The 16405-nt window shown below is 43.3% G+C and overlaps 1 protein-coding gene across 2 annotated transcripts in view; it reads right to left on the reverse strand.

The window, feature by feature from the left end:
* Window positions 1-13772, reverse strand: part of ADGRV1 (adhesion G protein-coupled receptor V1) — a 710193-nt gene extending 696421 nt beyond the window's left edge. For both annotated transcript variants that reach the window (XM_077462401.1, XM_077462400.1), the window contains exon 1: window positions 13683-13772. In XM_077462401.1, the coding sequence (XP_077318527.1) occupies window positions 13683-13725 (43 nt within the window). In that variant the 5' untranslated portion in view covers window positions 13726-13772. The remainder of the gene's footprint in view (window positions 1-13682) is intronic.
* Between the last annotated feature and the right edge of the window lie 2633 nt (window positions 13773-16405).

The following is a 16405-nucleotide window of genomic DNA, read 5'->3' on the forward strand; positions in this document are numbered from 1 at the left end:
TGTGATTCGCACCGCACTGCAGTGCAAATCACATCCGATCTCTGTGCGATTCGAGTTCAGCTATACAGATAGTATGGCTGAATTCGTGTCGCACCCGCCGCACCCGCCGCAAACTCGCACGGGACCCTTTTTTTTGGTCCGCAGCAGAATCGGATCGCATGGGTGTTCACACCATGCGATCCAAGTTTGCAGATCGCACTGCGATATGCGAACTGATCTGGGGGTGTCATTAACATTTCACTGACACTCCCAGCAGTTCGCATAGGGCAGTGTGAACTGCCGCCGGGAGGCATGCGATGCGGGAACCCGCCGCGCATTCGTGGCGTTCCCGCATCGCTCCAGTGTGAACCCAGCCTAATAAGCGATCGTTTTTCTGATCGCTGTATTAGTGTCACAGGTGACGCTAGTTAGGCAGGTAGGTATTTAGGTTCGCCGCAGCTTTTTATAGCGCCAGGGACCCCCATATACTACCGCATAAAGCCCCCTGATTGCCCCCTAGTTAACCCTTTCACCAGTGATCACCATATAACTGTTACAGGTGACGCTGGTTGGTTAGTTATTTTTTTATAGTTTCAGGGCACCCGCCATTTATTACCTAGTCTCACTAGTGTACCCCTAAATTTAGGGGTGTCTACTTTCTAAAATGGGGTCATTTGGGGGGGGGGTTTGTGCCATCTTGGCATTTTATGGCCTTCAAAACTGTAACGCCCTTAGAAAGCCTGAAGGCGGTGCTTGGTTTTTGGGGCCCCGTACGCGGCTAGGCTCCCAAAAAGTCCCACATATGTGGTATCCCCGTACTCAGGAGAAGCAGCAGAATTTATTTTGGGGTGTCATTTCACATATGCCCATGGCATGCGTGAGCAATATATCATTTAGTGACAACTTTGTGAAAAAAAAAAAAAGTTTGTAATTTTCCCGCAACTTGTGGCAAAATATAAAATATTCCATGGACTCAACATGCCTCTCAGCAAATAGCTTGGGGTGTCTACTTTCTAAAATGGGGTCATTTGTGGGGGTTTTGTGCCATCTTGGCATTTTATGGCCTTCAAAACTGTAATAGGTAGTGAGGCGTGAAATCAAAAATTTACGCCCTTAGAAAGCCTGAAGGCGGTGCTTGGTTTTCGGGGCCCTGTACGCGGCTAGGCTCCCAAAAAGTCCCACATATGTGGTATCCCCGTACTCAGGAGAAGCAGCAGAATTTATTTTGGGGTGTCATTTCACATACGCCCATAGCATGTGTGAGCAATATATCATTTAGTGACAACTTTGTGTAAAAAAAAAAAAAAAATTTTTTTTTTGTCATTATTCAATCGCTTGAGGCAAAAAAATAAAATATTCAATGGGCTCAACATGCCTCTTATCAATTTCCTTAGGGGGTCTACTTTCCAAAATGGGGTCATTTGGGGGGGTTTTGTACTGCCCTGTCATTTTAGCACCTCAAGAAATGAGATAGGCAGTCGTAAACTAAAAGCTGCGTAAATTCCAGAAAACGTACCTTAGTTTGTAGATGTGACAACTTTTGCGCAAACCAATAAATATACAATTATTGACTTTTTTTTTACCAAAGACATGTGGCTGAATACATTTTGTCCTAAATGTATGACTAAAATTGAGTTTATTGGATTTTTCTAATAACAAAAAGTAGAAAATATCATTTTTTTTCAAAATTTGCGGTCTTTTTACGTTTATATCGCAAAAAATAAAAATCGCAGAGGCAATCAAATACCATCAAAAGAAAGCTCTATTTGTGGGAAGAAAAAGACGCAAATTTTGTTTGGGTACAACATTGCATGACCGCGCAATTACCAGTTAAAGCAGCGCAGTGCCAAAGTGTAAAAAGACCTCTGGTCATTTACCAGCAAAATGGTCCGGTCTGAAAGTGGTTAAATAACGATTATGCAGTGTGCCAGTAAATATCACTTTAAAAACTCTTAAGTCCTATTCCCAAACAGACCAGAAAGTAAAATAGCCTGCAATATATACCACCAGGGTTTTGGTGGCGGTATCACATGCAGTATTTGTCAAAAAACAGCAAAAAACGCAGCTTTTTGACAAATAGCTGGTTGCTAATGAGAGGAGTCTGGTATGGCTTTCAAATGGAACCAAAAAAAAAAGAAATGGCATGGGGTCACCCCAAAAATCTTTACCAAACCCTTATCTGAACATGCAGTCCAGCAGGTCAGTAAAGGGGGGGACGGGGACGAGCGAGCGCTACACCCCTCCTGAAGTCACATGCCTTCAACATGGGGGGGTGGGTGCTTTGGGGCAGAGGCTCTACCCCCCTACCCCAAAGCAGCTTGTCCCCATGTTGATGGGGACAAGGGCCTCATCTCCACGACCTTGACCTCTAGTTGTGGGGGTCTGCGGGTGGGGGTTTTATCGAAATCTGGAAGCCCCCTTTAACCCCCTTTGTCAATCATGGCGTTCGTCACAGTGCAATGCAGCAGAACTTTTTTTTTCAGGGTCAGAGTTGTGGCAGGTGTTGTGATTGACAATGGATCTATATCGGGGGACATTTATTTCTTGTGTTTTAATAAATTAATTGTCTTGCCTCCTGTCTTTATTTGCGTTCACACTTTTTTGATGAATGGGCAGGGGTACAATGTACCCCATACTCATTCACATGGGGGGGCGGGATCTGGGGGCCCCTTTATTAAAGAGGGGTTACAGATTCCAATAAGCCCCTCACCCACAGACCCCCACAACCATCATTCAGGGTTGTGGGGATGAGGTCCTTGTCCCTATCAACATAGAGACAACGACCTACCCCCCATTTTGAGGGCATATGGCCTGGTATGGTTCATGAGGGGGCCCCCCCTTTTCTGACTTGCTGGGCTACATGCTCATATAAGGGTTGGGTATGGATTTTGGGTATGGATTTTTGGCATTTTTGTTTTTTGGCGTGGGATTTCCCTTAACCACTTCCCGACCAGCGCACGACGATGTACGTCGACAGAATGGCACGGGCAGGCATATTGGCGTACAGGTACGTCCAATATTCGATGCCGCCCTGCCATCGGGAGCGCGCCGCCGGCGGCGCGCTCCCGCGCTGGTCGGGACCCCCGTGAGTCCGGTAGTGGGACCCGCGGACTCGATCGCCGCGGGCATCCCCGCGATCGTCTCACGGAGCGGCCGAATGGAGGAAATGCTGTGTAAACAACATTTTTCCATTCTGCCTAGCAACTAGTGACGCTGATCTCTGCTCCATGTGATTGGAGCAGAGATCAGTGTACACTAAATGAAAGCCCAACCCCCCCACAGTTAGTAACACACCCCTAGGAACACTTAACCCCTACACTGCCACCCACTGGTTAACCCTTTCACTGCCAGTGTCATTTACACAGGAATCACTGCATTTATATAGCAGTGATTACTGTATAAATGATAATGGTCCCAAAAATGTGTCAAAAATGTCCGATGGGTCCCCGACAATGTCGCAGTCACAATAAAAATCGCAGATCGCCGCCATTACTAGTAAAAAAAAAAATAATAAAAAATTATTAATAAAAATGCTATAAAACTATCCCTATTTTGTAAACGCTATAACTTTTGCGCAAACCAATCAATAATCGCTTATTGCGATTTTTTTTACCAAAAATATGTAGAAGAATACGTATCGGCCTAAACTGAGGCAAAAAAATGTTTTTTTATATATTTTTGGGGGATATTTATTATAACAAAAAGTAAAAAATAATGCGTTTTTTTCAAAATTGTCGCTCTATTTTTGTTTATAGCGCAAAAAATAAAAACCGCAGGGGTGATCAAATACCACCAAAAGAAAGCTCTATTTGTGGGAAAAAAAGGACGTCAATTTTGTTTGGGAGCCACGTCGCACGACCGCGCAATTGTCAGTTAAAGCGACGCAGTGCCGAATCGCAAAAAGTGGTCTGGTCTTTGACCAGCAAATTGGTCCGGTCTGAAAGTGGTTAAAATTCATACTAGATGCTGTTTTTTTCCACCAGTTTTAATTATCGGCTTTTCTTTTATATTCAGCTGTCAACGGGGAAGCCGCTGACAGCTGATGAGTCATCCGTTGTTAAGGACGTGGCACTGGCTTTCCGACCCACTCCTTAACAACCAGCTCAATGCGGTAAATAATGTGGTGATTACCGCTAAATCGAACAAATACCGCATTTGGTATTAAACTCAAAATTCTTAGTGAATTGAACACTTGCACAATTGTTACTGCATGCAGTATTTTACCACATTTTATTAGCCGTTGTTTAACTCTTAGTGAATTGACCCCATTGTGTTGTAAACTGACAACACAGGAATTATTCAGATCATACTTTTGCGTGATCTGAAATTTTTTTAAATTTGAATTTGTATGAATATATTAGAAGAAGCATAAAAAAAGCATAAGTAACCCATGGACCAATGCAAAGTACCCCCAGCTTTTGTCGAAGGGGCATGATCGAAAAAGATCTGGCAATCGGCATCCGATCACCACTCTCAACCATTAGCTGTGTGTTCTGGCGGGGGATTGTCCCCCTGTCAGAACACAATAGCTCAGTTGGGGAGATCGCTGTACTGTACTGTATTGTTAGTACAAGATCTTGTTCTCTTCGTTTTTTTTTTTGTTCAGCCTACTGGGTTGAACAAAAAAGAATTGTTGGTTCAGCCAGAAAATTGACTAATCTATGGGCTGTCTTACTCTCACACTCCAGATCTGCTATACAGGGGCTGCAAGTGTCTAGTGGCAGGTGACATTCAGATGTATTAAATATTACAGATCTGCATTATTTTGTCTTTTATATCTGTTTGGTTAAAGCATGCTGGAACTTGCAGTTTTACAACAGTTTTAGGCAGCTTTAGTTTTGTAAAACTCCTTTCTGTGGACACTGCTAATACTGGGTCACAGCAGCACTTTGGTTTAAAGTGGAACTAAACTGTATTTAAGCACCATAAACTGAAAACGCTATTTGATTTATTTTTAATATTCAAAGCGAATTTATCCATCAAATCCACAAAGTAAAATCAAATTATCAAACAGCACATTTAAACTATTTAGGTTAAAACAATATTAACATTTCTGTATAGTTTCTTTTTATGGGATTGCTATGACATCGGTGACCACAAATACATAGAAATACATAGAAGAAAAAAAAATCACTAGAGGGTATGTGTGGTCACTGCCCTTCCAAAGCTGTCACAGCTGTCAGCAGTGGGGTGGGCATAAACACAGCATGAATTCTACCAACACAGACACAAATTATTCTGGTTGACTGGATTAAGAAGGCATTTCATTTGCATGTTAAGACCCCCCTCATTTGTTAATAGCCAGGTTATATTTTGAAATTGAAGCAGCTCTAGCATTTTCATGACAAATGTAGTCGTCACATTAAAATGAATGGGAAGTTCAAGCAGTATGATTAGGAGATATGGTTTTCTCCAAGATCTCAGATCTAAAATCGGCCAGGTAACTTAAATGCTGGAATATGTTATTTAAAATGTGAAATTCTGAATAATTTCAGTGCGGCACAGAATAATATTTTACATATACATATAATAATGGTGTACTTAATTATGTAAATTATAATTTTAGCCCAACTTTTTTAATTTTTTTGATATAGTGGGAAGTTCTAGCGAGTAAATTTTTTTAACTAATTCCTACAAAACTGGGGGAAATTGCGTACCTACACAGGTTTGTCCTTTAAAAGACATCGCTCTACAAAGTTGTATATACTGTAGATAACCGCAAAGTGCCCCTCATTTTTCTCCAATAGCTCTTTCCAAAATTTACCCCATTGCCATTGGTTGAGATTGGAGGATGACTGACACCCCTGGTCCTTCCTGTTGGCATGCATTAGTGGAATGCACTCTAGTAATGCACAGCAGGCTGTGTGTTGGGAAGGTGTCTTGAAGTTCAGCAGCAGGAGCTCATAGGGAGAGGTGATAATGCCAATGCTCATTGGAAGAGAGAATGTGAGTGAGGGGTGACCTTCGGGTTTAGGTCGACCATGAGTTTGACCCAAACAAAGGCTGTCTGCAGTTTGCCTAACAAGCAAACTGAATGGCCAGGGTACCTCCATGAAATTAAAACTTCCCAGCTTCCCTGGAATGTCATTGATTATGATTTATATACTGTATATTAATATATATATATATATATATATATATACATATATATATATATATATATATAGGAACATTGGGGTGTTAAGCTCAAGTGATAGATGCATTTCTTTTGTGCAGTGAGTCCAGGTCAGATAGGCGTTATGGTTAAGGGCCTGGTTTATTAATTAAAAAAACAAAAGCAAAAATGTCCATTCCGCATTCCCACGCAGGGGTTTAACTTCATTTAGCAATCAAAATAAGGAAAACATACCGAGCCACCTGTCTCTCTTGTCAGCAGTTCCTCTGTTTGCTCCCAACAGAGTTTATTCTTTCCAGCCCCCAGGACTCACTGGCTTCTGTAGTCTTCCCAACTCAAGGCTGGCCAGCCTTTCCCAGTCCCTGAGCAAAGAATCCCCCTTACACGGGCTGCGGTCTCCCACAGGGCAGACCACTCTCCAGACACAGGTCTGTCTTCACTCAGTACCACAGTAGCAAGCTGCTCACACTCCCCCTTCCTCCACTTACTGCTCTCACCAGCCCCTCGTTATATGCACCTGGGCACACACCCTGCTGGCTGTCCACAACAACCGGACACAGGGTTGGAGATTACGTCCCACCTAACACTCTGAGACAGTGGTGTAGCGTGGTTTGTCAGCGCCCGGGGCAAGGCAAGTAATTTGTGCCCCCTTGACCCACAGGCTTACCTATTTTCAGCGAGCTCCAGTCTGGTCACATGATCTCCTGTGTGAGACAGTGGTGGCTGTAGGGAGAGGTTGCCACCTCATCCCTTTAAAACCGAACACATATTAATTGCACAGTTTCTGTGGCTGATTAAGGTGATAATTAAACTCACTTGGTGCCTTATCTGCATGAAATTAGCCTCAGAACCTGTGTAATTCATATGCGTGCGGGTTTAACCACTTGGGTACCGCGCTATTGCAAAATGACGGCAACAGCGCGGACCCACATTTCCGGGACTACGTCTATTGACGTCGTCCCGGATACGAGCGGCCTGCGCGCCCCCTGAGGGGCGCACGCGGCGCGCTCTGTGATCGGCGAGTCCGTGAGACTCGCCTGATCACCGATCCGTGTAAGGGGTCGATCCCGACCCCTTATCACGTGATCAGCTGTCAGCCAATGACAGCTGATCATGTGATAAAACGGAGCCGGTAATCGGCTAGTATTCCTCCTCGCGCTGACAGCGCGAGGAGAAAAAAAAAAAGCCGATCGCCGGCGGCCGTGTTCGGGACATCAGTCCCGATCACGGCCAGCAATTTAAGCGGACACCTGCCCCCTGCCAGTGCCCACCTGCCACCCGCAGTGCCATCCTGAAATAAAGTAAGTGCCCCCCTGTCAGTGCCACCCAGCAGTGCCCATAGTGCCCACAGTGCCACCCAGCAGTGCCCACAGTGCCGCCCAGCAGTGCCCACAGTGCCACCCACAGTGCCACCCAGCAGTGCCACCCACAGTGCCACCCAAAATCTGCCTCAAAGGTGCTGCACCCCAGTGCCGCCCATCAGTGCCCAGCAGTGCCGCCCATCAGTGCCCAGCAGTGCCGCCCATCAGTGCCCAGCAGTGCCACCTATCAGAGCCACCTATCAGTGCCACCTATCAGTGCCCATCAGTCCCATCTATCTGTGGTACCTATCAGTGCCCATCCGTGCCACCCATCCGTGCCACTTATCCGTGCCACCCATCCGTGCCATCTTATCTGTGCCCATCTTTGCCCATCAGTGCCGCCTTATCTGTGCCCATCGGTGCCGCCTTATCTGTGCCTATTAGTGCCGCCTTAACTATGCCTATCAGTGCCCACCAGTGCAGCCTATCAGTGCCCACCAATGCAGCCCATCAGTGCCCACCAATGCAGCCCATCAGTGCCCACCAATGCAGCCTATCAGTGCCGCCTAATCAGCGCACTTCAATGAAGGAGAAAAATGACCCGTTTGCAAAATTTTATAACAAACTATTAAAACATGATTTTTTTTTTTGCATCTTTTTTTGTTTGTTTAGCAAAAAATAAAACTCCGAGCTGTAACTAAATACCACCAAAAGAAAGCTCTATTTGTGGGAAAAAAATGATAAAAATTTCATTTGGGTACAGTGTTGTATGACCGCGCAATTGTCATTCAAAGTGCATCAGCGCTGAAAGCTGAAAATTGGTCTGGGACTGAGGGGGGTTTAAGTGCCCAGTAAGCAAGTGGTTAAAGGGATGAGGTGGCAACTCTAAGCCGTTGTACACACAGTCGGAGATTCCGACAACCAAATACGTTGGATTTTGTCTGTTGGATTTTGTCCAACAGATTTTGCATACACACGGTCGGACAAAGTCGTCGGAAAATCCGACGTGATGACGTTATTTCGTTACGACGGGACTACGTTCACGCTAGTAGCCAATAGCTTTGGTGTAGGAATTTGATCTGAGCATGCGTGGCACTTTGTCCGGTCGGAATTCTCTACACATGATCGGAGTATGTCCGATCAGAGCATTTTGTCGGAAAATTTTACCAACAAGTTGGAAAACTTGGTCCGTCGGATACGGAAACAGTCCGATAGAGACCACACACAGTCGGAATATCCGACAAAACGGTCCGATCGGACACATGTGTACAAGGGCTAAGAGGAGAGCGTGCTTGACAATGACTGGTAAAGCCTGGAGTGGTGACATCATGCATAGGTTCCTATGTCCCATCTGTTGTTGGCGCTCCCTCCTCTCTCCTGCATACATCACTGGCTCAAACAGGAGATAGCATGACTGGACAGCCTAAAAATAGGTGTTTACATCTTTTCTACACATGTTAGTCATCATAGGCATTAGGTGTTTTTTTTTAATAATTTTTCAGTTAATGGGAGCTACATATGTCATGTTCACACTATAATACTTGTTGCAGCATTGTGCTGCAACAAGTATTATAGTGTGAATATGACATACTATATGTAGCTCCCATTAACTGAAATATTATGAAAAAAAACCCTACTGGGTAGTGAGTACTAATCACCAATGCTGCAAAAAATCTCAACCTCATTGTACAAATAAAGCACAGAAAATGTCATAAAACAATTAATCAAATACAATAATTCTAAGATAGCCCTACTGGCTAGTGAATCCAAATCACCAGTGCTGCAAGAACACACAATATTGTGCAAATATATAAATAAACAAACAAATTTCATATAATAATCAAGAAAAAGCATCCAAAAAACATGCTGTGAATGGACTTTATGGCTATGGATGAACTTTTTATTGATTATTATATAAAATCAGTTTGTTTATTTATTTATATATTTGCACAATTGTGTGTTTTTTGCAGCACTGGTGATTTGGATTCCCTGAGAGAGAGGCAGAGAGAGACATTGGGTTCAGAGAGAAGGTGGAGCTGAGGGAAAGGTGGGGGGCGGGGCTGGGAGAAAGAGAGGGGCCTGAGGGGGAGATGAGAGAGACTGCTAGCCCTACCTTCCATTCCAGTCTGTCTCCTTGATTCTGGGGTGCTTTGATCCTTATAGCGGCTCCCTGACAACGTGAGCCTCCTCGCAAGTCCTCTGGGTCCTCAGTCAGCCTGTACTCCGGGCCTCATGTTAGTGCGGAGAGGAAGTTCAAGCAATCCATGCCCTGGAGGCACGGGAGATGCTGTGCCCGCCATTTCTCATATCTTGGGGGGGCGGGGTCAGGGGGGCTAGGTCAAGGAGGAGGCAGCCATGGTGGAACTATTCTCCCCAGTCCCTGGCTCTCAGTCGGGCAGCCTATCTGTCCTCGGCTCGGCCCCTCGTTGATCACCACTGTGATATGGATCCCCAGCTGCCAGCCTGCACCACAAGAACGGCCGTTGTTGCTGAACAACATGGATTCTCTGGCATCATAAGATTTTAACAAGGGGCTTTTATCCCCGTGCTAGACGGTCTACACTCGTGACAGAGCCCCTCCAAATTTTGCGCCTGGGGGGGTGGTCCCCCTCGCCCCCCCCCCTACGCTACGCCACTGCTCTGAGGGATCTCCAAACTACAGAGCCCTATCCGGAAGAAAGCTGCCAGAGCAGTTCTCTCCATTTCAAATCTACGCTCTGTAGCTCTGCAGTCCACCAACATGCAGACTCTGTGTCCATTTTTGCTCCCTATTTCCATAGGGACAGGGACTCTCTCTGTTACAGTATATATATATTATATTTTATTTTTTCCTTCATTGGTACATGTCCCCCATGTCATGACCTTTTTTACCAAAAACTTTAAAATTTGCCTTGAAAAAGGCTAGATACAAATTTACAACATTAATAACCACTTCAGCCCCTGAAGATTTGGCTGCTCAATGACCAGGCCATTTTTTGCGATACAGCACTGTGTCCCTTCAACTGACAATTGTGCAGTTATACAATGCTTTACCCAAACAAAATTGACGTCCTTTTTTCCCTACAAATAGAGCTTTCTTTTGGTGGTATTTGACCACCTCTGCGTTTTTTTATTTTTGCGCTATAAACAAATGAATGCGACAATTTTGAAAAAAACACAATATCTTTTACTTTTTGCTATAATAAATATCCCACATATTTTTTCCTCAGTTTAGACCTATATGTATTCTTCTACATATTTTTGGTAAAAAAATTGCAATAAGCGTGAATTGATTGGTTTTCCCAAAAGTTATTGCGTTTACAAAATAGGGGATAGATTTATGGCATTTTTATTATTATTATTTTTTTTACTAGTAATGGCGGCGATCTGCGATTTAATCGGGACTGCGATATTGGGGTGGACAAATCGAACACTTTTGACACATTTTTGGGACCATTGACAATTATACAGCTATTAATGCTATAAAAATGCACTGATTACTCTATAAATGTCACTGGCAGGAAAGGGCTTAACTGTGTTCCCTAGGTGTGTTCTAACTGTAAGGGGATGGGGCTGACTATGGGAACAGAGAGATCGGTGTTCATACTTACTTACTTACTTACGATCTGTCACCTCTCCCCTGAAAGAACCTGGGATTTATGTGTTTACATACACAGATCACGCTTCTCGCTCTGTCACTAGCGATCGCGGGTGCCCGGCTGTCATTGTGCCCACCAGGCACTCGCATTGGCTTCGGGCACACGCTGCAGGTGTGCGTGTGCCCCTAGTGGCCAAAAGGAAAAGCGGCATAAGGTAACGTCGTTTTACCCAGCCGTGCCATTCTGCCACAGTAAAACTGTGGCGGGTGGTCGGCAAGCAGTTAAAGTGACTGTAAAGCCTAAAACATTTTTACCTTAATGCATTCCTTGCATTAAGGTAAGAAATGTTTAGATGTCAGCATCCCCCCTCACCCCTCCCTTTTATTTACCTAAGCTCTCATTTAATCCAGTAACGTGCACGTCTGTAGCTCTTCTTTCTCCTCATTTCTGGGTCTTACTGGCTTTGCCGGGGCACTGCATCCCAGTGATGTCAATCAAAGCCAGTGTTGGGGGAGTGGGGATCAGGTTTCAGGCTGGGTTCACACTGCTGCGGTGATGAGATCGGATGTGATTCGCACCGCACTGCAGTGCAAATCACATCCGATCTCTGTGCGATGCGAGTTCAGCCATACAGATAGTATGGCTGAATTTGCATCTCATCCGGCCCAAACTCGCACAGGACTCTTTTTTTGGTCCGCAGCAGAATCGGATCGCATGGGTGTTCAAACCATGCGATCCGATTCCTGTCCGAGTTTGCAGATCGCACTGCGATATGCGAACTGATCTGGGGGTGTCATTAACATTTCACTGACACTCCCGGCAGTTCGCATAGGGCAGTGTGAACTGCCGCCGGGAGGCATGCGAATGCGGGAACCCGCAGCGGATTCGCAGCGTTCCCGCATCGCTGCAGTGTGAACCCAGCCTCAATGGATGCAGTAGTGTAGCTCGCATGGGGGCACTGGACAGAGGGGTGGGGCCAGGAGCGCTAGCCGGGGACCCAAAAAGAGGAGGTGTGTGGTCGCTCTGTGCAATTCCAAATATAAATATGTTTGTTATTTTTTTTACCTTTACAATCACTTTAAGTTCACATAAATCTAAATGAAAAAAACTGAACCGATTCCCCCATCCACACATTTGAGGTGAATGGGGGAATCCTCCCTGCTGCACTATTGTTTTCTCACAGCAGGAGAAAACTTGTCCACTGTCAGAATACACAGATCGAGTGGCTTTTTTTAAAAACAGGTTTGTTCAAGAGAAGTTGACCAATAGATTGACTTCTGTTGAGCAGCAGTGGCCACACATGGATTGAAATTCATCTGGTCCCTGCTGTACCGGCTGTCTATGGTACAATTTTTTTGTAGCTGCTGATTTTTAATAGCCAAAAAATTGACTGGACCTCTGCTTTGAAATAAAAATAACCTCACTCCCTTAACCACTTCAGCCCCAGAAGATTTGGCTGCTGAATGACCAGGCCATATTTTGCGATTTGGCACTGTGTTACTTTAACTGACAATTGCCTGGTCGTGCGATGCTGAGACCAAACAAACTGACATCCTTTTTTTCCCACAAATAGAGCTTTATCTTGGTGGCATTTGATCGCCTCTGCGGTTTTTATTTTTTAGTGTATAAACAAAAAAGAGCAACAATTAAAAAAAAAAACACAATATTATGTACTTCTTACTATAATAAATATCCCCATTTTTTTTTTTTTTTAAAGAGCTAATTTTTCCCTTAGTTTAGGCCGATATATATTCTTCTACACATTTTTGGTAATAAAAATCGCAATAAGCGTATATTGATTGGTTTGTGCAAAAATTAAAATGTCTACAAAATAGGGGATATATTTATGGCTTTTTTTTTTTTTTTTTTTAACTAGTAATAGCGGCAATCTGTGATTTTTTTTGTGACTGCGACATTATGGCGGACACATCGGGACCTCATTTATACAGCAATCAATGCTATAAAAATGCATTGATTACTGTAAAAATGTCACTGGCAGGGAAGCGGTTAAACACTAGGGGGCATTCAAGGGGTTAACTGTGTTCCCTAGTGTGTGTTTCTAACTGTACGGGACTGAGTAGAAGAAATGACAGATCGTGGTTCTTAGCTATTAGGAACATATGATCTGTCTCTCCTCTCCTCTCAGAACAGGGATGTGTGTGTTTACACACACATCCCTGTTCTGCCTCTCATGCCCGCGATCATTTGTGGCCAGTGGTCATCGCGACTGTCAGCCACGAGCATGGGCACCCCCAATGTAACTTTTCCTCTCTCCCCTCGCTTCCAGCTCGCCTCTCATTTCTCACGTCTCTCCTGACATCAACGGGGAGTTCTCAGCCTGCCTCTCTTCTGATTTGATAGCGACAGTCAGCAGGCGGGGCTGAGAATTCTCTGCTGATGTCAGGAGACTTTCAGGGGCTACTGGGAAAGCCAAAACTTATTGAGGTGCCCAAACTACAATTGGGCTTGGGATTATGTCTTCAGACAAAGTACATCTCTGACAAGAGAGGCCATTTGATCAGTAGTACTACTATTGATAAGTAGTAATTGTGCTGAACCGAAGACCTTTTAGGTTGAATTCTGCTTGTACTGAGGTGAAACAATTTTTTTGTTGACGTTTTGGTGGTGCTAAACAATTCCTTAAATAGGAAAGTTTACGTGAGCAAACTGAGCAAAATCAATAATATATCACTGTTGTAAAATAAATACCTGTGGTGCCACTTTGGAAGCTGAACCAGGTTTCTTTGCTCATGTCTCCGCCTTTGGGCCCTTTCTCAGAGTCTTACATTGCAAATAGCTGCAAGTAAAATACAAAAAATAAATAAATAATAATATTTTTGCATGTTTAGAGTATACTGACAATACAGATCACATTATACAAGAAGAATTTTTGAGTTAAAGTGTTACTAAACCCACAACAGTAAAATCAGTTTGTATATACAGCATAGTATGCTTGTTATACTCACTGTGGAACTTAAGGGGTTAATCCTCTGCATTGTGTAAAAAGTTTTTTAATCCTGAGTGTATAGACCCCCCCCCCCCCCCCCTCATGCACTGTCTATCTGGGGAAGGCCAACTAATACAGGCAGAGTAGACAACCTGCACATGCTCAGTTGTGTCTTTTATGCTGGAGAGAACATTTACTTGTTCTCAGAGCTAGCAAGGTCAAATGATATTGGCATCACACATGTGGGCGTGTATACAGGCTGTAGTGAAAATCTCCTCCTTCCTGAACTCTCAGCACTGAAGAAACTGTGCAGTTTATCATGTGACTGTAGTATACAGATCAGACAAAAAGGTATATAGTAGCAGTATTTTAATGTAAAAAGAAGATTTATAATCTGTGGGCACTGTGGGGGGTGGGGGGGGGGGAGCAGATGAACTATTTTTATAGTACTGGGTTTAGCTACAGAATAATAGAAATGCAAACATTTTGTTGAAATAAAGTGTAGTGTGACAGTTTGGTGGAGACTCTCAAATCTAATCATGGCTATTGGCCACAATCTGCTTCTAAGTCCTTTTCCTTCTCTGTGCATCCAACCCTTGGTTCTGTAAATGTCCCACATGTAGAATAACTGCTTTACTTTGAACTATTAGACTCTTTAGGCTACAATTATCTCTTTAGAAAATCCCAAGCTCTGCCTCCTGAACCATTGCGTCTTGTGTGTGAACTCTAAAGTCCTCTCCCATTGACTCTTAATGCATAAAATATCAAAATAATTTGATCTACACATAGGATATATACTGTACTCTATATTTTAATTATCGTTAACCCCCCTGCTCAGATTTTTCTCTTATTTTTAGCAGCTGGTGCTGGCACGTCTGCCTGATGGATGTTTAACCACTTGCTGACTGGCTCATACTAAAAATATGTAATTTATTTGATGTCTAATACTGGTGTTAAAGCAGCTGCTAGCTGCCATAACCCCGGTATAATTTTTTACTATGGCTGCTTCTCTATATGTTAAAAGTGGTCCTTTGTGCAGATTCACAATGGGATCACTTTTAGAAGTGGCAGGAGGGGTGCCCCCTCCTGCCACTTCCTGGTCATTCCCAGGCTTATCTTACTCATAAGAAAGGCATGGGAGCAATCCGATGCGGCTGTTTGCTGGGCAGCAAGACAAGTGAGGCCAAGATGGCCGCCACTCATCTCTATGCCCTGGGAGTACCGAAGCAACATTTGATGTCACTTCTGGGTCAACATAAATATTTTTTTTTATTTTGCTTTTAAAGGTAAATGAGAGATGTAGGGTCTTTTTGAGCCCAGATCTCACAATAAAGAGGACCTGTCATCCTTATTTCTATTACAAGGGATGTTTACATTCCTTGTAATAGGAATAAAAGTGATAAAAAATAAAGGAACAGTGTAAAAATAAAAAACAAAATAAAATATCAAAAAAAGTAAAGCTCACAATCCCTTCATCCTTGCGCACAGAAGCGAACACATACGTAATTCGTGCCCACAAAGTGTAAGACTGTAAGTGAAAGACTGCTGCGCAAATACTGTGTGACACAAAATATTGCAACGGTCGCCTTTTTATTCTCTAGGTTCTCTGCTAAAAAAAATATATAATATATATATATATATATATATATATATATATATATATATATATATATATATATAAGGGTTCTAAGTAAATAATACTAATTTAAACTTGTAAACAAAAAGTTCCAGAAAAGGCTTGGTCTTCAATAGGTCTGCAGATAGTTACACACATAACTGGAGGTCTTTCTATTGTTGTACCTTTTTTTCATGAAAGATAAATTATTTATGAAGTTGACATTACATTGTCTTCTCCTCTTTAATATTAATATACAGTGCCTTGCAAAATTATTCACCCCCCTTGGTATTTTTCATGTTTTGTTGCCTCACAATCTGGAATTAACATGCATTGTTTGAGGATTTGCATGATTTAATTTACAGAACATGAAGATTATTATTTTTTTCCCTGTGAAGCAAACAACAAATAAAAAAAGTCAATGTGCATAAGTATTCACCCCTATTCACAGCTCCAAGTTGCTTTGGATAAGTCTCTATGATCTTGCCACATCATACCACTGGGATTTTTGCCCATTCCTCCTTGCAAAACTGCTCCAGCTCCTTCAAGTTGGATGGTTTGCGCTTGTAAACAGCAATCTTTAAGTCTGACCACAGATTTTATATTGGATTGAGGTCTGGGCTTTGACTAGGCCATTCCAACACATTTACATGTTTGCCCTTTAAACCATTCAAGTGTTGCTTTAGCAGTGTGTTTGGGGTCATTTTCCTGCTGGAAGGTGACTCTCCATCCTAGCCTCAAATCACACACAAAGTAGTACAGGTTTTGCTCAAGAATATCCTTGTATTTAGTACCATCCATCTTTCCCTCAACTCTGACCAGTTTCCCAGTCCTGACTGCTGAAAACAACCCCACAGCATGATGTTGCCA

This window comes from Lithobates pipiens, unplaced genomic scaffold, assembly GCF_037356315.1.
Source record: "Lithobates pipiens isolate NorthernLeopardFrog02 unplaced genomic scaffold, aLitPip1_a1.2 Scaffold_3, whole genome shotgun sequence".
NCBI lineage: Eukaryota > Metazoa > Chordata > Amphibia > Anura > Ranidae > Lithobates > Lithobates pipiens.